This window comes from Triticum dicoccoides, chromosome 2B, assembly GCF_002162155.2.
Source record: "Triticum dicoccoides isolate Atlit2015 ecotype Zavitan chromosome 2B, WEW_v2.0, whole genome shotgun sequence".
NCBI lineage: Eukaryota > Viridiplantae > Streptophyta > Magnoliopsida > Poales > Poaceae > Triticum > Triticum dicoccoides.
The window spans coordinates 446,493,111-446,517,283 of record NC_041383.1 but is presented as its reverse complement, the minus strand read 5'-3'; the positions used below and the strand labels follow the sequence as shown (position 1 = coordinate 446,517,283).

The following is a 24,173-nucleotide window of genomic DNA, read 5'->3' as shown; positions in this document are numbered from 1 at the left end:
AGCATGTCATACTTTGGCTCAGCGGTATTGTGAGATGAAGCGGCCCGGACCGACATTACGCGTATGCTTATGCGAGACTGGTTTCACCGTTATGAGCACTCGTGCTTAAAGGTGACTGGCGGGTGTCTGTCTCTCTCACTTTAGCTGAACCGAGTGTGGCTACGCCCGGTCCTTGCGAAGGTTAAAACAACACTAACTTGACGAACTATCGTTGTGGTTTTGATGCGTAGGTAAGAACGGTTCTTGCTCAGCCCGTAGCAGCCACGTAAAATTTGCAACAACAAAGTAGAGGACGTCTAACTTGTTTTTGCAGGGCATGTTGTGATGTGATATGGTCAAGACATGATGCTAAATTTTATTGTATGAGATGATCATGTTTTGTAACAGAGTTATCGGCAACTGGCAGGAGCCATATGATTGTCGCTTTATTGTATGCAATGCAAACACCCTGTAATTGCTTTACTTTATCACTAAGCGGTAGCGATAGTCGTAGAAGCAATAGATGGCGTAACGACAACGATGCTACGATGGATATCAAGGTGTCGCGCCGGTGACGATGGTGATCACGACGGTGCTTCGGAGATGGAGATCACAAGCACAAGATGATGATGGCCATATCATATCACTTATATTGATTGCATGTGATGTTTATCCTTTATGCATCTTATCTTGCTTTGATTGACGGTAGCATTTTAAGATGATCTCTCACTAATTATCAAGAAGTGTTCTCCCTGAGTATGCACCGTTGCGAAAGTTCTTCGTGCTGAGACACCAGGTGATGATCAGGTGTGATAGGCTCTACGTTCAAATACAACGGGTGCAAAACAGTTGCACACGCGGAATACTCAGGTTAAACTTGACGAGCCTAGCATATAACAGATATGGCCTCGGAACACGGAGACCGAAAGGTCAAGCGTGAATCATATAGTAGATATGATCAACATATTAATGTTCACTGTTGAAACTACTCCATCTCACGTGACGATCGGACATGGTGTAGTTGATATGAATCACGTAATCACTTAGAGGATTAGAGGGATGTCTATCTAAGTGGGAGTTCTTAAGTAATATGATTAATTGAACTTAAATTTATCATGAACTTAGTCCTGGTAGTATTTTGCAAATTATGTTGTAGATCAATAGCTCGCGTTGTTGCTTCCCTATGTTTTTTGCTTCCCTATGTTTTTATATGTGTTCCTAGAGAAAAACTAAGTTGAAAAGATGTTAGTAGCAATGATGCGGACTTGGTCTGTGATCTGAGGTTTATCCTTATTGCTGCACAGAAGAATTATGTCCTTAATGCACCGCTAGGTGACAGACCTATTGCAAGAGCAGATGCAGACGTTATGAATGTTTGGCTAGCTCAATATGATGACTACTTGATAGTTTAGTGCACCATGCTTAACGGCTTAGAATCAGGACTTCAAAGATGTTTTGAACGTCATGGACCATATGAGATGTTCCAGGAATTGAAGTTAATATTTCCAGCAAATACCCGAGTTGAGAGATATGAAGTCTCCAACAAGTTCTGTAGCTAAAAGATGGAGGAGAATCGCTCAACTAGTGAGCATGTGCTCAGATTGTATGGGTACTACAATCGCTTGAATCAAGTGGGAGTTAATCTTCCAGATAAGATAGTGATTGACAGAGTTCTCTAGTCACCATCACCAAGTTAGTAGAACTTTGTGATGAACTACAATATGCAAGGGATGACGAAAACGATTCCCGAGCTCTTCGTGATGTTGAAATCGACGAAGGTAGAAATCAAGAAAGAGCATCAAGTGTTGATGGTTGACAAGATCTTAGTTTCAAGAAAAGGGAAAAGGAAAAGAAAGGGAACTTCAAGCAGAATAGCAAGCAAGTTGTGACTCCCGCGAAGAAGCCCAAAGCTGGACCAAAGCCTGAAACTGAGTGATTATACTGCAAAGGAAATGGTCACTAGAAGCGGAAATGCCATGAATATTTGGTGGATAAGAAGGATGGCAAAGTGAACAAGGGTATATTTGATATACATGTTATTGATGTGTACTTTACTAGTGTTTATAGTAGCCCCTGAGTATTTGATACTTGTTCGGTTGCTAAATATTAGTAACTCGAAACAGGAGTTGCAGAATAAACATAGACTAGTTGAAGGGGAAGTGACGATGAGTGTTGGAAGTGGTTCCAAGATTGATATGATCATCATCGCACACTCCCTATACTTTTGGGATTAGTGTTAAACCTAAATAAATGTTATTTGGCGTTTGCGTTGAGCATGAATATGATTTGATCATGTTTATTGTGATACGGTTATTTAAAGTCAAAGAATAATTGTTGTTCTGTTTACATGAATAAAACCTTCGATGGTCATACACCCAATGAAAATAGTTTGTCGGATCCCGATCGTAGTAATACACACATTCATAATATTGATGCCAAAAGATGCAAAGTTGATAATGATAGTGCAACTTATTTGTGGCACTGCCGTTTGGGTCATATCGGTGTAAAGCGCATGAAGAAACTCCATAAAGATGGATTTTTGGAATCTCTTGGTTATGAATCATTTGATGCTTGCGAACCATGCCTTTTGGGCAAGATGACTAAAACTCCGTTCTCCGGAACAATGGAATGAGCTACTGACTTGATGGAAATAATATATACCGATGTATACGGTCCAATGAGTGTTGATGCTCGTGGCGGGTATCGTTATTTTCTGACCTTCACAAGATGAATTGAGCAGATATGAGTATATCTACTTAATGAAGCACAAGTCTGAAACATTTGGAAAGTTCAAAGAATTTCAGAGTGAAGTGGAGAATGATCGTAACAAGAAAATAAAGTTTCTGCAATTTGATCGCGGAGACAAATATTTGAGTTACGAGTTTGGTCTTCAATTAAAACAATGTGGAATAGTTTCACAAACTCATGCCACCTGGAACACCACAGCTTAATGGTGTGTCCGAACGTCATAAATAGTACTTTATTGGATATAGTGCAATCTATGATGTCTCTTACCGATTTACCACTATCGTTTTGGGGTTATGCATTAAAGACAGCTGCATTCACTTTAAAAAGGGCACCATCAAAATCCGTTGAGATGACGCCTTATGAACTGTGGTTTGGCAAGAAACCAAAGTTGTCGTTTCTTAAAGTTTGGGGCTGCGATGCTTATGTGAAAAAGATTCAACCTGATAAGCTCGAACCCAAATCGGAGAAATGTGTCTTCATAGGATACCCAAAAGAGACTGTTGGGTACACCTTCTATCACAGATCTGAGGGCAAGATTTTCGTTGCTAAATTCGGATCCTTTCTAGAGAAGGAGTTTCTCTCGAAAGAAGTGAGTGGGAGGAAAGTAGAACTTGATGAGGTAATTGTACATTCTCCCTTATTGGAAAGTAGTTCATCATAGAAATCAGTTCCAGTGATTCCTACACCAATTAGTGAGGAAGTTAATGATGATGATCATGAAACTTCAGATCAAGTTGCTACCAAACCTCATAGGTCTTCCAGAGTAAGATCCGCACCAGAGTGGTGCGGTAATCATGTTCTGGAAGTCATGTTACTAGACCATGATGAACCTACGAACTATGAGGAAGCGATGATGAGCCCAGATTCCGCGAAATGGCTTGAGGCCATGAAATCTGAGATAGGATCCATGTATGAGAACAAAGTATGGACTTTGATTGACTTGCTCGATGATCAACAAGCCATGTTAAATAAATGGATCTTCAAGAGGAAGACGGACACTGATAGTAGTGTTACTATCTACAAAGCTCGACTTGTCACAAAAAGGTTTTCAACAAGTTCAAGGTGTTGACTACAATGAGATTTTCTCAACTGTAGCGATGCTTAAGTCTGCCCGAATCATGTTAGCAATTGCCACATGTTATGAAATCTGGCAAATGGATGTCAAAACTACATTCTTTAATGGATTTATTAAAGAAGAGTTGTATATGATGCAACCAGAAGGTTTTGTTAATCCTAAAGGTACTAACAAAATGTGCAAGCTCCAACGATCCATCAATGGACTGGTGCAAGCATCTTGGAGTTGGAATATACGCTTTGATGAGTTGATCAAAGCATATGGTTTTATACAGACTTTTGGAAAGACCTGTATTTGCAAGAAAGTGAGTGGGAGCTCTGTAGCATTTCTGATATTATATGTGCAAGACATATTGTTGATTGGAAATGATATAGAATTTTTGGATAGCATAAAAGGATACTTGAATAAAAAGTTTTTCAATGAAAGACCTCGGTAAAGCTGCTTACATATTGAGCATCAAGATCTATTGAGATAGATCAAGACGCTTGATAAGTTTTTCAATAAGTACATACCTTGTCAAGATTTTGAAATAGTTCAAAATGGAACAGCCAAAGAAAGAGTTCTTGCCTGTGTTCCAAAGGTGTGAAATTGAGTAAGACTCAAGACCCGACCACGGCAGAAAATAGAAAGAGAATGAAAGTCATTCCCTATGCATCAGTCATAGGTTCTATAAAAGTATGCCATGTTATGGACCAGACCTATTGTATACTCTGCCCTGGTTTGGCAAGGGAGTACAATAGTGATCTAGGAGTAGATCACTGGACATTGGTCAAAATTATCCTTAGTAGAATAAGGATATGTTTCTCGATTATGGAGGTGATAAAAGAGTTCGTCGTAAAGAGTTACATCGATGCAAGCTTTTACACTGATCCAGATGACTCTAAGTCTTAATCTGGATACATATTGAAAGTGGGAGCAATTAGCTAGAGTAGCTCCATGCATAGCATTGAAGACATAGAATATTTGCAAAATACATACGGCTCTAAATGTGACAGACTCGTTGACTAAACTTCTCTCACGAGCAAAACATGATCATACCTTAGTACTCTTTTGGGTGTTAATCACATAGCGATGTGAACTAGATTATTGACTCTAGTAAACCCTTTGGGTGTTGATCACATGACGATGTGAACTATGGGTATTAATCACATACAGATGTGAATATTGGTGTTGAATCACATAATGATGTGAACTAGATTATTGACACTAGTGCAAGTGGGAGACTGAAGGAAATATGCCCTAGAGGCAATAATAAAGTTATTATTTATTTCCTTATATCATGATAAATGTGTATTATTCATGCTAGAATTGTATTAACCGGAAACATAATACATGTGTGAATACATAGACAAACATAGTGTCACTAGTATGCCTCTACTTGACTAGCTCGTTTATCAAAGATGGTTATGTTTCCTAACCATGGACAAAAGAGTTGTCATTTGATTAACGGGATCACATCATTAGGAGAATGATGTGATTGACTTGACCCATTCCGTTAGCTTAGCACTTGATCGTTTAGTATGTTGTTGTTGCTTTCTTCATGACTTATACATGTTCCTGTAACTATGAGATTATGCAACTCCCGTTTACCGGAGGAACATTTTGGGTGCTACCAAACGTCACAACGTAACTGGGTGATTATAAAGGAGTACTACAGGTGTCTCCAAAGGTACATGTTGGGTTGGCGTATTTCGAGATTAGGTTTTGTCACTCCGATTGTCGGAGAGGTATCTCTGGGCCCTCTCGGTAATGCACATCACTATAAGCCTTGCAAGCAATGTAGCTAATGAGTTAGTTATAGAATGATGCATTACGTAATGAGTAAAGAGACTTGCCAGTAACGAGATTGAACTAGGTATTGGATACCGACGATCGAATCTCGGGCAAGTAACATACCGATGACAAAGGGAATAACGTATGTTGTTATGCGGTTTGACCGATAAAGATCTTCGCAGAATATGTAGGAGCCAATATGAGCATCCAGGTTCCGCTATTGGTTATTGACCGAGAATAGTTCTAGGTCATGTCTACATTGTTCTCGAACCCGTAGGGTCCGCACGCTTAAGGTTTTGATGACAGTTATATTATGAGTTTTGATGTACCGAAGGAGTTCAGAGTCCCGGATGAGATCGGGGACATGACGAGGAGTCTCGAAATGGTCGAGACGTAAAGATCGATATATTGGACGACTATATTCGGACTTCGGAAAGGTTCCGAGTGATTCGGGTATTTTTCGGAGTACCGGAGAGTTACGGGAATTCGCCGGGGAGTATATGGGCCTTATTGGGCCATACGGGAATAGAGGAGAGAGGCCAAAAGGAAAGAGGCCTGCGCCCCCCTTCTGGTCCGAATTGGACAAGGGGGGCAGCCCCCTTTTCGTTCTCCCTCTCCTCCTCTTTCCTTCTCCAACAAGGAAAGGAGGAGTCCTACTCCCGGTGGGAGTAGGACTCCGCCTTGGCGCGCCTCCTCCCTAGGCCGGCTGCCTCCCCCTTGCTCCTTTATATACGGGGGCAGGGGGGCACCCCAAAGACACAACAACAATAGATCCTTAAGATCTATTAGCCGTGTGCGGTGCCCCCCTCCACCATAGTCCTCCTCGATAATATTGTAGCGGTGCTTAGGTGAAGCCCTGCGACGGTAGAACATCAAGATTGTCACCTCGCCGTCGTGCTGACGGAACTCTCCCTCGACACTCGGCTGGATCGGAGTTCGAGGGATGTCATCGAGCTGAACATGTGCTAGAACTCGGAGGTGCCGTAGTTTCGGTGCTTGATCGGTCGGGCCGTGAAGACGTACGACTACATCAACCGCGTTGTTCTAATGCTTCCGCTTTCGGTCTACAAGGGTATGTAGATTACACACTCCCCTCTCGTTGCTATGCATCACCATGATCTTGCGTGTGCGTAGGAAATTTTTTGAAATTACTACGTTCTCCAACATTCATTCATGATGCTACTGAAAATTATTATGTGGGAGGAATATATGCTTGTAGGAATTGCAATAATATCAAGTTTCCTCTCTATGTGCTTCAAGTTTTGAACTTATGCTTGTTTTGCCTTCCTACGCTAGTTTATTATTGTTCCCATAAGTTGTTTGCTCACAAAATCCCTATGCATAGGAAGTGGGTTAGGCTTAAATGTGCTAGTCATATGCTTCATGATGCTCCCGTTATGTTTCAATTCTTATCTTTTATGTGAGCATCATTGTCATAATCATGCCTAGCTAGAAAGGCATTAAATAAAAGCGCTTGTTGAGAGACAACCCAATATTTATCCTTACTGTTTTTGTGTGTTCACATGATTATGCGACTGTAGTAATCATGTTTTATAGCTTCTGTTTCAATAAAGTGCCAAGTACGACCTTTAGGATAGCTTACGGTGATAGTTGTGTTGATCCTGCTGAAAATCAGAAACGTTTTCACCCAGCAATTTAGTTTTGTTAATTCACAGAAACGTGCTCTTGATCTGATTATTTTTGATTTGGATTGGTACACGAATTTATTAGGACTTCCTAATTTGGTAGAATTTTTGGAGTTCCAGAAGTATACGTTTGATACAGATTACTACAGACTGTTCTGTTTTTGACAGATTCTATTTTCTATGTGTTGTTTGCTTATTTTGATGAATCTATGAGTAGTATCGGAGGGTATGAACCATAGATAAGTTGGAGTACAGTAGATATTACACCAATATGAATTTATAATGAGTTTATTACAGTACCTAAGTGGTTGTTTTATTTTCTTATACTAACGGAGCTTACGAGTTTTCTGTTAAGTTTTGTGTTGTGAAGTTTTCAAGTTTTGGGTAAAGATTCGATGGACTACGGAATAAGGAGTGGCAAGAGCCTAAGCTTGGGTATGCCCAAGGCACCCCAAGGTAATATTCAAGGACAACCAAGAGCCTAAGCTTGGGGATGCCCCGGAAGGCATCCCCTCTTTCGTCTTCGTTCATCGGTAACTTTACTTGGAGCTATATTTCTATTCACCACATGATATGTGTTTTGCTTGGAGCGTCATTTTATTTTATTAGTTTTTACTTTCTGTTACTTATATTAATGTTTTGCATCTTTAGTTCCAATAAAAAAGTCAAGGATAGCCTTTGCCATGCTTATTTTGCTAGTATACATGTTGCTGTTTGAAAATAGAAAGTTTACCGCTGTTGCAAAAATTCCCTAGAAAAGTCAGAGAGTGATATAATGTTGAATCTTTTTGCATATTGATCTCTGATAAATTTATTACAGTGGGAATTTTATTTCATAATTTTTGGAGTTAGGGAAGTATGATGAATCTTGCATTCTTTACAGACTGTACTGTTTTGGCAGATTGATGGTATGGTTGCATTGTTTGCATATGTTTGCTTGATTAATGATTCTATTTGAGGATAGGAGTATTAAATATGCAGAGGCATTTAGTATGCAATGTTGAATAATATTTTTAGTGATTTTTTACAGTAGAAAATGATAAGGTTTTGCATTGGTTTATACTAACCTATCTCACGAGTTCTTGTTGAGTTTGTTGTGAATGAAGCTTTTGATAAAAAGAGAAACCATGATATGAGAGGAATTAAGGAGACACAAAAACTCAAGCTTGGGGATTTCCAAGGCACCCCAAGATAATATTTCAAGAAGTCTCAAGCATCTAAGCTTGGGGGTGCTCCGGTAGGCATCCCACCTTTCTTTTTCAACAACTATCGGTTAGTATCGGTTGAGCCTAAGTTTTTGCTTCTTCACATGAGTTGTGCTATCCTTGCAATGTAGTTTTCTTTAGCTTTGCTTGCTGTTTGAATAAAGTATCAAGATCTGAAATTATTAAATGGGAGAGTCTTCACATAGTTGCATAATTATTCGACTACTCATTGATCTTCACTTATATCTTTCGGAGTAATTTTTGTTATGGCTCTAGTACTTCACTTATATCTTTTAGAGCATGGTGGTAGTTTTATTTTGAATAAATAGATGAACTCTCATACTTCACTTAGATTATTTTTAGAGTCGTTAATAGCATGGTGATTTGCTTAATATTAATATACTTGGTATTCAAGATATGTGAAACTTTCTTTTGGGTGAGTTGAATACTAAGATAAGTTTGATGCTTGATAATTGTTTTGAGATATGGAGGTGATAATATCAAAGTCATGCTAGTTGAGTAATTGTGAATTTGAGAAATGATTGTGTTGAAGTTTGCAAGTCCCGTAGCATGCACGTATGGTTAAAGTTGTGTAACAAATTTGAAACATGAAGTGTACCTGGCTTGTGGATCCTTATGAGTGGCGGTCGCGGACGAGCGATGGTTTTTTCCTACCAATCTATCCCCCTAGGAGCATGCGCGTAGTACTTGATTTTTGATGACTTCTAAAATTTTGCAAAAAGTATATGAGTTCTTTTGACTAATGTTGAGTCCATGGATTATACGCACTTTTACCTTTCCGCCATTGCTAGCCTCTTCGGTACCGTGCATTGCCCTCTCTCACCTTGAGAGTTGGTGCAAACTTCGCCGGTGCATCCAAACCCCGTGATACGATACACTCTATCACACATAAACCTCCTTATATCTTCCTCAAACTAGCCACCATACCTACCTATCATGGCATTTCCATAGCCATTCTGAGATATATTGCCATGCAACTTCCATCATCATCATCATGACATACATTACTTTTGTCATATTGCCATCGCATGATCATGTAGTTGACATCGTATTTGTGGCAAAGCCACCATGCATTAATTTTTATACATGTCACTCTTGATTCATTGCACCATCCTGGTACAGCGCCGGAGGCATTCATATAGAGTCATGTCTTGTTCTAAGTTTCGAGTTGTAATCCTTATATTGTAATCAATGGAAGTGTGATGATCATCATTATTAGAGCATTGCCCAAAAATAAAAAAAGAAGAAAGGCCAAAAAAAGGAAAGGCCCAAAAAAATAAAATAAAGAAAATAAATAAAAAGGGCAATGCTACTATCTCTTTTTTCACACTTGTGCTTCAAAGTAGCACCTTGTTCTTCATGTAGTGAGTCTCATAAGTTGTCTTTTTATACTAGTGGGAATTTTTCATTATAGAACTTGGCTTGTATATTCCTACGATGGGCTTCCTCAAATGCCCTAGGTCTTCATGAGCAAGCGAGTTGGATGCACACCCACTAGTTTTCTTTTGTTGAGCATTCATAGTTCTAGTGCATCCGTTGCAGTGCAATCCCTACTCCTCATGTTGACATCAATTAATGGGCATCTCCATAGCCCGTTGATTATCCTCGTCAATGTGAGACTTTCTCCTTTTTTGTCTTCTCCACACAATCCCCATCATCATATTCTATTTCACCCATAGTGCTATATCCATGGCTCACACTCATATATTGCGTGAAGGTTGAAAAAGTTTGAGATTATTTAAGTATGAAACAATTGCTTGGCTTGTCATCGGGGGTATAGAAGTTGGGAACATCTTTGTGTGACAAAAATGAAGCATAGCCTAACTATATGATTTTGTGGGGATGAACTTTCTTTTGCCATGCTATTTTGAGAAGACATGATTACTTTGATTAGTATGCTTGAAGTATTACTATTTCTTTTATCAATATGAATTTTTATTTTGTATTCATTCGGATCTGAATATTCATACCACAATTAAGAAGATTTACATTTAAACTATGCCAAAGTATCATTCCACATCAAAAATTCTTTTTTATCATTTACCTACTCAAGGACGAGCAGGAATTAAGCTTGGGGATGCTTGATACGTCTCCAACGTATCTATAATTTTTGATTGCTCCATGCTACTTTATCTACTGTTTTAGGCAATATTGGGCTTTATTATCCACTTTTATATTATTTTTGGGACTAACCTATTAACCGGAGGCCCAGCCCAGATTTGCTGTTTTATGCCTATTTCAGTGTTTCGAGGAAAAGGAATATCAGACGGAGTCAAAACGGAAAGAAATCAACTGGAGAAGTTATTTTTGGAAGGAAACCCACCTGATGAACTTGGACCCCACGTCAGAAGATACGGGAGGTGCTCACGAGGGTGGGGGGCGCGCCCACCCTCCTAGGGCGCGCCCCCTGCCTCATGGGCCCCCCGTAGCTCCACTAACGTACTCCTTTCACCCATATATACCTACGCATCGTAAAACTTCCAGAACAGAAGATAGATCGGGAGTTCCGCTGCCGCAAGCCTCTGTAGCCACCAAAAACCTCTCGGGAGCCCTTCCCGGCGCCCTGCCGGAGGGGTATCCCATCACCGGTGGCCATCTTCTTCATCCCGGCGCTATTCATGATGAGGAGGGAGTAGTTCACCCTTGGGGCTGAGGGTATGTATCGGTAGCTATGTGTTTGATCTCTCTCTCTCTCGTGTTCTCTCTCGTGTTCCCTCGATGGCACGATCTTGATGTATCCCGAGCTTTGCTATTGTAGTTGGATCTTATGATGTTTCTCCCCCTCTACTCTCTTGTGATGAATTGAGTTTCCCCTTTGAAGTTATCTTATCGGATTGAGTCTTTTATGAGAACACTTGATGTATGTCTTGCCGTGATTATCTGTGGTGACAATGGGATATCATGTGCCACTTGATGTATGTTTTGGTGATCAACTTGCGGGTTTCGTGACATTGGGAACCTATGCATAGGGGTTGGCACACGTTCTTGACTCTCCGGTAGAAACTTTGGGGCACTCCTTGAAGTACTTTTATGTTGGTTGGATGAATCTGAGATTGTGTGATACATATCGTATAATCATGCCCACGGATACTTGAGGTGACAATGGAGTATCTAGGTGACATTAGGGTTTTGGTTGATTTGTGTCTTAAGGTGTTATTCTAGTACGAACTCTTTTATAGATTGATCCGAAAGAATAACTTTGAGGTGGTTTCGTACCCTACCATAATCTCTACGTTTGTTCTCCGCTATTAGTGGCTTTGAAGTGACTCTTTTGTTGCATGTTGAGGGCTTGTTATATGATCTATCTATGTTATTATTGTTGAGAGAACTTGCACTAGTGAAAGTATGAACCCTAGGCCTTGTTTCCTATCATTGCAATACCGTTTACGCTCACTGTTATCATTAGTTACCTTGCTGTTTTTATTATTTCAGATTACAAAAACATATATCTACTATCTATTTTGCACTTGTATCACCATCTCTTCGCCGAACTAGTGCACCTATACAATTTACCATTGTATTGGGTGTGTTGGGGACACAAGAGTCTCTTTGTTATTTGGTTGCAGGGTTGTTTGAGAGAGACCATCTTCATCCTATGCCTCCCACGGATTGATAAACCTTAGGTCATCCACTTGAGGGAAATTTGCTACTATCCTACAAACCTGTGCACTTGCAGGCCCAACAACGTCTATAAGAAGAAGGTTGTGTAGTAGACATCAGACCCACAGTCCATGGGCCGAGCTTACGACCCGCTGATCTCCACAAGGAAGGACTCCAGAAGCTATGAACCTCAGCATGATCAAGATGGAAACCTTCGAAGACTTGGCGTGAGCTTCAAGGATAACTCACTAGCCAGCATGTCTGGCCACCGACCATATGTGTAACCTAGGAACCCCTTGTGTGTATATAAGTCGTGGGGTTTAGTCTTTAGAGATACACTTACCAGCCTTAGGGTTTAGAACACAACATACGATCTGGATGTAGACCATCTTGTACTTGATACTCCATCACATCAATATAACCAAGCAGGGCGTAGGGATTTACCTTTTCGAGAGGGCATGAACCTGAGTAAACATCGTCTCCTGTTTCCCCCTGTTACCATCATCCCTAGATCACGAGCTCGAGACCCCCTACCTGAGATCTGCCGGTTTTAGCACCGACAACCGCTTAGGGGGTACTTCCACTTTCAGCTGCCACAGCTACTACCGCTTGGATTTTTCCTTCTGCACATCTCTGGTTAGCTCACGATAGTACTTCTTGCGCGGTACTTCCATTTGCTACTATCGCTGCTACTACTGCTTGCTTTCGAGAGGTGTGCAAGCCTTTGTTGCCCTTTTTACTCTTGCGGTAGTTGGACGGTTGTTATACGGTAGTATCGCTTCACGCGGTACTTCTGCTCTGGCACCGCTCCACTCCCGCTGGTCCCTCTGTATCAAGTGACATTTAGCGGTAGTACCGCTCACTTTAGCCAGTAGTACCGCTCTGGAACTACCGTGCTTGTAATCTGTAGTACACACTGGCTGGCACTGGAACTACCGCTCCCCCAAGTGGTAGTACCGCTTGAGCATGGGAAGAGTGCATAGCAATTAGATGGGGGGGCTATAAAAGGGGGTCTTCTACCCCATTGCCCCAACGACTTGGGGCAAGCTTTCTCCTCCATTGTTGACCTCCAAAAGATTTGCACACTCTCTCTCTCTCTATTCCTCCCATGATTCTTGCTTTTTTGAGGGAAAAGAGAGAGGAGATCTAGATCTACATTTTCACCAATCCATCTGTCCTCTCAGTGAGGGGAACCTAGTGGATCTAGATCTTGGAGTTCTTTTGCGTTCACGTTGTTCTTCCTCTCATATTCCTCCATAACTTTCGTTGCATCAGTTTGAAAGTTAAGGAGCTTATTACTCTTGGGTGCTTGGGCACCCTAGAGCTTGTGCCTCTTGGGTGCTTTGGCGCCCTAGACGGTTTGTGGTGCCGCGGAGCTCAATCATTGTGGTGTAAAGCTCCAAGCAAGCTTTGGGTCTCCAATTAGGTTGTGGAGATTGCCCCGAGCAATTTGTACGAGTTCGGTGACCGCCCCAAGGGTTGCCAATTGTACGGGTTCAGTGACCACCCTTAAGGGTCCCTTAGTGGAATCACGGCATCTTGCATTGTGCGAGGGCGTGAGGAGATTACGGTGGTCGTAGTGGCATTTTGGGGGAGCATTGTGCCTCCACACCTCTCCAAAACGGAAATTAGCATCCTGCAAGGGTGTGAACTTCGGGATACATCGTTCATCTTCGCGTGCCTCGGTTAGCCATAGTGTATCATGAAGTTCACACCCTTGCGGATGCACAACCAATTCAACGATAGACTATGGTTTAGGGTTAGGGTTAGGTTTATGCTTTAGGGTTTAGGGTCAGAGTCATTGCTACCCGTCGTACCCGTCGCACTCGTAGGCAACCATTTTCCAGATCCGCTCCAATTTCCATCATTAGTTGCAGGTCCTTGATGTAGGGAACCAATTTTCAGACCACTTCGTTTGTTTAGGTGCGTATGCTGTGTTAGCTTTATCTATGCCCAACGTTTTTTAGAAAAGAGGCTACTGCCCGGCTTTAAGCCCTTACAGATAACCTAACAACACACAAACACAACAAATAAACAAAACAAGAAAAATGAAAGACAAAACGACCCGATAAAATGGTGCCAAGGAACAACCACAACCGAACAAGGCACCAAGCCGGACAAGCCGCTTGGGGAATTCTTGGTTCTCAACCGCGATTAGGCCAGCGAGCAAACACTACGAGACCCTCAACACGACGAGAAGAAGCTGTCACCAGTCACCACACTCCGACCACCAATGGATATGGGACTTGCCCGAAGGCGGAGCCTTCAAGAAGGAAACGATGCCATAGCGCCGCCACCACCCGGTCCGAAAAGGACCAAGGGTTTTCACCCAGAGCACGGAGGAGGAGGCCACCCACAGTGACGCCTCCAAGGAGGGGTACGGTGCTCGAGAGCGTCGCCGTCACCGGCATCGACGATGTCGAGCAAAGCTTTCGCCTGGGATTCGACCACCTTCCACCCAACGTCCACTAGCCACACCTCCATCGCAACTCACTCAAAAGGAACCGATGGCGAGGTGAGGAGACTCGAGACCCGTGGAGACAACGCCCAAAACTGGGAAAGGAGGGACCGCCAACTCCCAGCCATGAATGCCTCCTCCGTGAGCTACCTTTCCATCCACACGGCCAAGACACCAAACCAGCACCAGCAACACGACCTCTACCACAAGAGCACCGCCAAGCCCACCACCTGGAGCCGTCGCTCCAAAACCGAAGAAGCCACCAAACCTGTTGAGAAACAGGCCGCAGATGCGCAGCAAGCCACCCTTGCTGCCGCATCAACGCCCCACCGGCACCCAACACCACGGACTCCCGCAGCACCCACCCAACCGATGTAGAGACCCTGGAGCACAGATCTGGACCATCTGGGGGGACCGATACGGCAAGAGTAGCGCAACGGTCGCCGGCCATGGCCCTCGCTAGACCCTCCCGATCAGCTGGAGGGAAAACGGCAGCAAGCCCCTGCCTGGGTGAGCCGCGCCCACTCAAGACACCAGCATCATCTGGGAGGGGATCTCGCGCACCTTGCGCAATCGATAGCGAGGGAGCACCACCTCCCTGGTCGGCCATACCCCTTCCCCACCACCCGTGGTGCCCCTACCTCAAGGAGCCGCGCCTCCATGGCCGGCCAAGCCTCCCCAGCCATGGCCACGCAATGAAATCCCACCGGAGAGGGGCAGAACAGGAGGAAGACGCGGAGAGGAGGGGGGAAGGGGCAAGGGAGGCCCGCCGCCGCCGCGGAACGGCCGGCGGCCTCTGGCGACGGCGACGAGGAGGGGGGCTCCACCGGGATGGGGTGGCGACGGGGGGAAACCCTAGTTCCCCCAAGTCGCCTAGGAGGGGCGACGCGGGGGTTGGGGGAGGGGGAGACGCCTCGCTGTGGTTTGTCGTTCTGTGCCCAGCGTTGTGTGCAATTTTGCTTGTTTGTGTGCTTGTTGATGATTTTCCTACCTTTGTATGTGTCCCGCTCAACAAGAAATACCGTGAATTATGTTCCAATCCAATGTGAATGGCACTAAAATTTTCATAATATGTTTCTAAAATATAAATAGCAATATTTGTTTATATTATGCATTTGCATATGAGAGCAGAGATAACATCATCATTTTTATACAGGAGACGAGGTGAATCAAATCCATTCCACTTTCTCTCTCAAACCAAACATTCTAATGTAACAATTCTATTCTATCAAATGAGGCTAATAAAATAACGAAAACACTAACGCCCACACATGTGGGCGTTACCCAACTCGCCCACACGCCTCAATCGTCGTCCAATGCCTTTTACACGAATTTTGGCACAAAAAGGTTGATTTTGTGTGCCACGTAGGACGGGGCTGGTGTATGGGCGTTGGAGAGTTTGCCCACACGCTAGCACCATGTTGTTTGCCAGCTGCGCTGTGCGGGCGAACTAATTTCTGTCCACACAGCCAGCCACCTAGTTCATGCGCGTGTGGACGAACTACTTTTCGTCCACATGACACTCCTAAGTTATAGATGGCAACTGCAGTTAGACGAACGTGGCAACTAGGTAAACACACATGGCAACTGCGATTTTTTGCTAGACGGCAACTGCAGCTGCGCGTACGTGTCAACCAGATAAACACACATGACAACTACTGTTTGATCATATATGGCAAGTAGTTAATCACACACGGCAACTATGGTTGGACCACATGTGGCAACTAGATAAACACACATGGCAACTACTGTTTGACCATATGTGGCAAGTAGTTAATCACACACGGCAATACCGGTTTGATTACACGCGGCAACTACCATAAATTAGACATGGCAACTATAGTTAACCAAAACAGATAGAGTTGCCATACTTTTACAACTACACTTGCCATCCCGGATAACTACATCTGCCAACTAGGATGACAACTAAATCGTCATCCCGCGGTGTACCTAACGTAGTTGCGTCAGGACATGTGGGCATCTTTGCTTCGGGTAACACACACGGGGTGGAGATGACTAGTACTTGTTGGCATGTCGCAAGAAGTAGCCGCGCCCACACCTGTGGGCAATTTTAATATTCACCCACACACAGCCCGTGTGGGCTGCCTCCTGCTCACACCATACATGATATGTGGGCGCATGTCGAATTAGCACACACGTGGCAGTTATCGGCATCCTAAAATAAAAATATAAAATCAACTCAGTGAAATAAAACTATGACATTTCATTCCACTTCATTATCGAACCCAACACACCCTTGCCCTGCCCACGAAAGAATGCGCCCTAAAGCTCGTCCAAGCTTGGCGAGCCCACTTATCCGGTGAAGATCCACGGGCTGGCTGTCTATCAGCCCCGGTACTCCATCGCATCGCATATTCGTCGTCTCGTCTGTTTGCTATCCCATCCCCCTCGTCGCGCGTCCGCTGGCGTGCGCCGCCGCCTCTATCCGAATGGCGCTTCGCTCGCCGGAGCTGCGCTTCGCCGCCTCCACAGGGCTCGGCGCGCTCTCCCGGCCCAGCCGCCTCGCTCCTTCCCCCCTTGCCGCGCTCGCTTCGCCCCGCCGACGCCGCCGCGGCCCGTCCCCTTCCCCTTCTCCCTCGCCCTCCGACTCCAACCCCTCGACCGCCTCCGCCGGTAAGTCTGCGCCTCTTCTTGCGTATTCTCCGCTGGTCTGATGGTGATACACTATGATTTCGCTTACTCCCCGATCGGGCCGAGGTCTGTGTAGGCGACGCTGACGGGCCGGAATGGAAGAAGGTCAGCGCGAAGCGGTTCGGGTACAAGGAGTCCATGATCCCCGATGAGGCATGGAACGTCCTCCACCGACTCCGTAGCAGAGGTGCGCCCCTTTTTCGTTTGCTTGATTGTTATCGTGGAAACACTGAATTGTCACTACTAATCTTGTCTTTCTTCCTTTCTTGAGGAGGGACCAATGCTATCTGTTGATCATGAGTTTATGACAAGCCCCTGATACACATATAGAAGGATTTCTTTTTAGCCCTAAAGTGAATCGTTTAGCTGAAAGTTTGCTCCTTTACAGCTACTCCCTTCGTTCTAAAATAGTATAAAGTTGGGTCATCTATTTTGGAACGGAGGGAGTATTATGGTAATATCATGGTTCAGCGTTTGACTCTCGTGATATAAGAACATAACCACTAGTAAATTATAGCATTCTTTTATTTTTCCGTGAAATACTCGCATGACCATTTGAGGCCTCCTTTGGTTCATAGGATATGAATATCATCGGAATAGGAAAACCATAGGAAGTGAGATGAGATGTATCTCAAATCCTATAGGGAAAGAGATGTCAATTGGTTCGTAGGATAGGATATTTTAATTTGGTCTAGGATAATGTTTTTTTCCTTTGAATTACAATGGATTTGTTCCTATCCTATACAGGAATAGGGTTCTATTCCTACAAACCAAAGGGCCCCAAAGGAAAATTTCCTCCAAAATCCAATCATTTAGAAGTCCTACAAAATCCCTGATGGTTGATGGTATTAAATGGGTATGAAATGTATCTGGTTTTATTGTTCCACTATTCAGCAAGGAAGTTCAATTCCACCGTGTTACCCTTGTCAAGCTTCATGCACTAGCCAACGCAACCAAAAGTCTGAACTAATAGAAAGGGCTAGGCAATCCACATATGCACTTCAACACCCCCTCTCACGTGTGACACGGAAAGTCAACACGTGGATAGACTCAGAGGCATGGCTCAAGAGGCATATACGTGGACAAAGGGGGGCAACGGCAATGTTTCGATAAATTGCGAAAGCCAGGACTTGAACTCAAGACCTTGGACTCTGATACCATGTTAAGCTTCATGCACTAGCCAACGCAACCAAAAGCCCAGACTAATGGAAAGGGCTAGGTAATCCACATATACACTTCAACAACCCTGCTGTTAGGTAGCTAAGAACTATAAAATTATTGTTTTTCCTTACTATTCTAAAACCACGATGATAACCGAAGGTTTTATGTCTTCAGGTGAAGTATCCATTTGGGTTTTACTTTTTTGTTATTGCACTCTCAGATTTAGTGATATGTGTATGCGTTTTACTGCTTTGCAGGATATGATGTGTACTTGGTTGGTGGTTGTGTTCGAGATCTCATAATGAAGAAAATCCCAAAAGATTTTGACATAATAACAACAGCTGATCTTAGGCAGGTTATAACTCATATTAACGAGCATGCCATTGTTATGCAGTGATTTTATTACAAATTGGTTTGTTGTGTGTCGTACGGTTCTCGAAGAGTCAAAGCTAACATTTCTACTGAAATGTGGAGATAGTAAATTTTCTAGAATAATAATAGTTTTGTCAAAATCAACTGCAACAGACATAATTAGCGTATTTGCTTGATATTAGATGCATGCAGTTTTTCCTTATCTGAAATAAGAGATACCTTCAGTCTATCCGTGATAAGTTAAAGGTATAAATAAAAACTATGTATAATTTCACTTCTAATTGTATATTTGCATGTGTCATATTTTGCAGTTATGTTGCATTGCAAGTCGTCAACAAATTCTTATTCTATTTGAGATGCAAAAGCAATTTTGTTGACCTTACCAACAAAGGATGCTATTTTGAACTCTTGCAGGTGAAAGACACCTTTGTAGGATCAGCTGTTATAGTAGGAAGGCGGTTTCCCATAGTTCATGTACATGACAATAATTCCATTGTTGAGGTTCGTACACATTTGTGCTTGGCTGGATCGTCAGAATTTGCACACTTTAAGAGGGGGGTTGTTGAATTAGATTTCCTTTCACACCACATATGCTGCCAACTCAATACTGAGTGTCATTGAATTAGATTTCCTTTCACACCACATGTGCTGCCTACTGAAAATTTCTTATCCTTCCTGGCAGGTGTCAAGTTTTAATACTTACGTTCGAGGGTCAAGTGGCAATCAAATGCCCACTTCAAAGAACCCACATTGTAGCAAGAACGATTATTTACGCTGGAAAAACTGCCAAGGGAGGGACTTCACTATAAATGGGTTGGTGTTCCTTTACATGATAACTAGTTTCCATACTGCAAGCTGTGGTATGCATATTTGCTGATGTTAAATCTGTGCAGATTAATGTTCAATCCATATTCAGAAAAGATCTATGACTACCTGGGTGGCATTGAAGATATTAAGAAAGCTAAGGTCTGCTGTATCGATAATTGTTGTAGTTGCATCATCTTTGCTTGTGTTCAACATCAATCATTTCATTTATTTGTTATGGCATCCTTTTCCCCTTTCAACAGGTTCGTACTGTCATTCCTGCCGCCACTTCGTTCCATGAGGATTGTGGTCAGTATCATTTCAAATTTGTCTTTTTTTGATTTCCTTTTTTTTTTATTTTTGCCTTTTTGTGAATTTGGCATTAATATGCAATCTGTAATTAACAGCTCGTATTCTACGTGCAATCAGAATTGCTGCTCGATTAGGATTCAGCTTTCCCAAAGAAACAGCTTATTATGTGAGAAATCTTGCCTGTTCTGTGGCAAGACTTGACAAGGTTTGATCCTGTATGCACAATGTGCTTATATTTTGTGAATGTTTGTCTTCTCATATGCATTGAAGAAGCAAGAACGGAGCACAGGTGCCTGTCTCTTACTGATTTCCTTCTTGTAGGGAAGGTTACTCATGGAGGTTAACTATATGCTTGCTTATGGTTCAGCTGAAGCTTCTTTAAGGTTGCTTTGGAGATTTGGTCTTCTTGAACATTTATTGCCCTTTCAGGTATAGCTATGGTTGATATCTCAAAATATAGTGGTGTTTGTTGTGGTGATTTTAGCTGAACTATTTGGTTGAACTATACAGGCTGCATATTTTTCTTCAACTCTTTTTAAGAGGAAGGATAATGGGACTAACATGTTGCTGGTAAGTTCCATTTTTTTTTTAAATGTATATCTCACTGATAAAAGTTTGGGCCCTTGAGAATATACTCAAATAACATTGTTTTTTTTTCATCTTTACTTAATTAATAGAGGACTCATAAAGTTTGGGCCCTTGAGATTGTACGCAAATAACATTTTAATTTTCATCTACTTACTTAATTAATAGAGAAATTTAGGGCCTGTTCGGTAACCCTCCACCTCCCCAAAATCCTCAACTCCTCAGCTCAACTCCTCAGCCTAGATTCTCGTTTAAAATCCTGGAGTCAGGATACGTTCGGGAGTACAGCTTCTGCATCTGTAGCGCTTGCATGGGCTGCCAGCCCATTAGGCTAGAATGTGGCTCGAATCGGCCTGGACTTTCAAGCTGAGAACAGAGGCCTGGAGTAGGCCCGGTCGGGCTGAGTTGGTATTGTCTGTCCAATTAGAAAATAAATAACCAGAACATTATCAGAAACCGCCCTAGGAATCATAATCAGATTACAATCAAGTCCCTCCTCACGCAGGAGAGATGGTCAGTGCGGCGCTCTGGCCCCGGCGTTCCAGCGGCCACTCGTCCGGCGGTCCAGGAAGCACGTTGTTTCACCGAGGAGGCACAACTGGTAGGCGGAGGAGGTGAACGGCGGGCGGTGGAGCTCTTGCTCAAGGTGGAGTAGCTGGACGGCGGAAGACTGCGCTCTGTATCCCCAAGTGCCAGTTCAACCACGGCGGAGGAACGCGAGTGGCGGCTGTGGGGGCGGCCACGGGTGGACGAGGTGCACCAGTGGAGGGGAATGGAGATGAGGGATAGAGCGATAGAGGCGAGACGAGGGATCGAACCGGTACGGGTTACTTGGCGGTGGCAGGAGGCAGTAATTTTTCGTAACTCCCGCTTCCAAGTTTTCGAGGAGCTCGGGTTTCCCAACTCCACGACTCCTCAGATTTTACACTGCAAGCTTCTCTTCTCCAAAACCAGGAGTTAGACCGTTCGGGGCAGCTCCACGCCCGGAGTTGACGGAGTAAGGAGTTGGAGGGCTACCGAACACGCCCTTACTCTGTAGCAACTACGAGTTTTGCAATTCTCCAAAACAGGATTGAAATACATTATAGTCCCTCAAGCTGTCAAGGCTGTGAGCCCTTGACTATCAGGCACATGCAGACGGAGCACAGGTGCTTAAGGCACTGACACCTATGCCCAGGGAGCACGGTTAGTGTTTATGGGAGAGATGACTCAAGGTTCCTTTGGGTATATCCAGAAAAAGAACAAATTTTGCCCAGTGCATTGACTAAAAAAACTGGGCCATCACTCGTACTTGGATAGAGATGATGTGTGAGTTGTACTCCGGAGCGAATAGACTTTGGTAGCACTGAGGCAATTTACTCAGATTACTAATAAGTTACTAAATGTTTGCCAAGGTTTAAGTTCTACTAGCAATTGTTTACGTGCAATGCATGTTTTACACAATATGTATGTCGTGCCGTATATGCAACTCAGAAAAGGGTATTGGGGGTGCCCCACGCGCAAGAATGCAGGCTGTAATGAAGGAGTTGATTCAGCAAGGAGATGTAAAGGAAACTATCTGATAAAAATTAAGTGAATGATTGTGCAATTAAGAGCGATTAATGCAATTCTAGGTTCGAACTAATTTTACCAGTCATTTGAGTCCATTTTTTTTGGATGGTCTAGTTCTATTGAATCAAACACAACTCGTACCTATTATATTGGAGCCCAGTTCTTTTGGTCGATTCTCCTAGAATCTTGAGAATCAGACCTTCCCCCAGATTCTCCCAGAATCTTGAACCCATATGTTTTTGACAATCCTAGCTAGTTAGGGTCTAAATATGTTTTTGACAATCGGCCAAAAGTGCTGAGCCCCAATATAATAGATTGGTTGCACAATATTTCTAAGTTGAGATTGTGGAGTTCTTTCTGTTTGGGAGGCAATTCTATGTTGTGGTGGCATGCTATGGATATTTTTTTAATTTGGCTTTAGTTGCTAGATTTGTCTATTAAATTTACCATCTTGTGCGCGCAGGTCCTATTTTCTAAGCTGGATAGTTTTCTTGCACCTAACAGGCCATGCCATAATAGTTTATGGTAAGAGTTGAATGATTCAACTTGTTATTTCTGTACAACTCAACAATTTATACAGATTCCACACCTCTAATTCTAAGAAGTATACATCCTTCCAGACTCTTAATGTTATCCGTGGGATTCAGTACTACTTGCTAAGATGACATTCTATTTGATTGTTGTTTCTACAGGATAAGCATTTTAGCGTTCCATGAGGCATTGGTACGCAAACCACGGGATCCTTTGGTGGTGGCTACTTTTGCACTCGCTGTATACCTTGGAGGTGATCTGCCACTGGCAGTGGATATTGGACAATCAATCAACCGTCAACATGATGCTGGGTTTGCAGAGCTCTTGGAACCACGGATGTGGGGCAAAAAAGGGTTATTAGCTGAGGTAAAAGACCTTGCTATCTCAATGAGGCAGGCATTAACTGAAATGACTGACGAGTATTATGTTGCAAATGCTATGGCGAAAATCCCTCAAGCACCGTCCTCAGATCTTGTAAGTGCAAATTCTTCTGCCCTCCATATTTAGTTTAGTTATTTGCTGCTTGCAAGTAGACCTGTTGAAATATTGTGCTTTGGGACAGGCCTGAAAAGCCAGGCCCCAGCCTGTCCAACTCTGTAAGGGTAAGCCTGAGGCTGGCCCAAAGATTTTTCAAATAACTAACTAATGCTGATATCTTTCTGGGTAGTGGTGTATCTAAGTACTCCCTCAGTCCCTAAAGTTGTACTAAATCAAAAACACTTATTTTGGGACGGAGGGACTATCTCTCAAGCACGGGAGAACATCTCTCTGGTCTAAGAGAACTCTCATATCATCAGTAACAATATTAACTATGGCCTATAAAGCATGATATTTTAACAGGTAGGAGTAGTCACTTAGCCAGGAATAGCTGCTCCTGAACTAATGCATGCATCGTAAGATTTCCTAGTTCTTTACCTCTTTACACGCACAACATTGCCAGCACTGATAGAGATGAACTGCAGCCATGCTACTAGTATTTTATCTATTCTAGATAGAGTGACAATTGCAATGCTCCATGCTGTACTGAGGCTGATTTATGCCATCTTGGTACATATTCCGGTTTAGGTATTTATCCCGCTACAAGCATACTTGAAGGTTCTCAAATTAATTGAGCGTGTTCAACATGGAAAAAAGGAGATTGGTTATGAACCAAAAAGCGATGGAAATATCGATTATCACAATTTAGCAAATGGTACACCTGCTGAGGTAAGAAATCTCTTCACGCTGGTTGTCTTTGACACGATATACCCCCCGAACCTGGTGAAAGAAGATGACAGCTCTAGAAGATGAACGATCAATTCTGGGTTTCCTAAAGAGACTTCTGCTGCCTAGAGCTTATGCTCCGATGGCTTGCAATAGAAGCTTGCGGAGCTTCCCAAGCTTGACCTGCCGTGTCGAATCAAGGAGAGCAGCAGATGTTATTTGCTGGGTCGGATGGGGATAAACTCAGCTTCCATGACCATGATGTGTTGTTAATCATCGTGGCCTATGGTGTACACTTATGTTGGACCCAATTTAGCAACTGCTCGGTTTTTCTGGGTGCGACTGTTTCTTCCCAGATTATCCCGAGTCAATGTTTATTTCTGATCTGTTGGAAATGCTATTAAGCTGTGGATCTCATTTCAAATGACTTTTAAAGTAGTACGCTGTATTCTATTATGGGTATCGCCTGCAGTGCACACTGACGCCCAGACTGCATG

At 43.1% G+C, this 24,173-nt stretch overlaps 1 protein-coding gene across 2 annotated transcripts; it reads left to right on the top strand.

The window, feature by feature from the left end:
• The first annotated feature begins 16,861 nt into the window (after positions 1 to 16,861).
• Positions 16,862 to 24,132, top strand: LOC119364130 (poly(A) polymerase I-like). 2 transcript variants are annotated; one of them, XM_037629543.1, is made up of 14 exons: positions 16,862 to 17,139; positions 17,234 to 17,344; positions 18,576 to 18,673; positions 19,105 to 19,191; positions 19,373 to 19,503; positions 19,584 to 19,656; positions 19,758 to 19,803; positions 19,902 to 20,011; positions 20,128 to 20,235; positions 20,317 to 20,376; positions 22,406 to 22,467; positions 22,635 to 22,839; positions 22,943 to 22,947; positions 23,539 to 23,708. In XM_037629543.1, the coding sequence occupies exons 1-14, from the start codon at positions 16,956 to 16,958 to the stop codon at positions 23,564 to 23,566; spliced, it is 1,308 nt and encodes a 435-aa protein (XP_037485440.1). In that variant the 5' UTR covers positions 16,862 to 16,955; the 3' UTR covers positions 23,567 to 23,708. The 2 variants fall into 2 exon arrangements, with proteins under 2 accessions (XP_037485440.1, XP_037485439.1); XM_037629542.1 differs by having other exon boundaries at positions 16,868 to 17,139; positions 22,635 to 22,947; positions 23,539 to 24,132.
• The last annotated feature ends 41 nt before the right edge of the window (positions 24,133 to 24,173 follow it).

Bases quoted from the DNA above. Each gene is read 5' to 3' on its own strand.
- LOC119364130 (XM_037629542.1), top strand. From the start codon at position 16,956: ATGGCGCTTCGCTCGCCGGAGCTGCGCTTCGCCGCCTCCACAGGGCTC. The intron at 19,657-19,757 runs GTCTGCTGTATC...CCCTTTCAACAG, and splicing joins AAGATATTAAGAAAGCTAAG to GTTCGTACTGTCATTCCTGC. The intron at 20,236-20,316 runs GTATAGCTATGG...TGAACTATACAG, and splicing joins AACATTTATTGCCCTTTCAG to GCTGCATATTTTTCTTCAAC.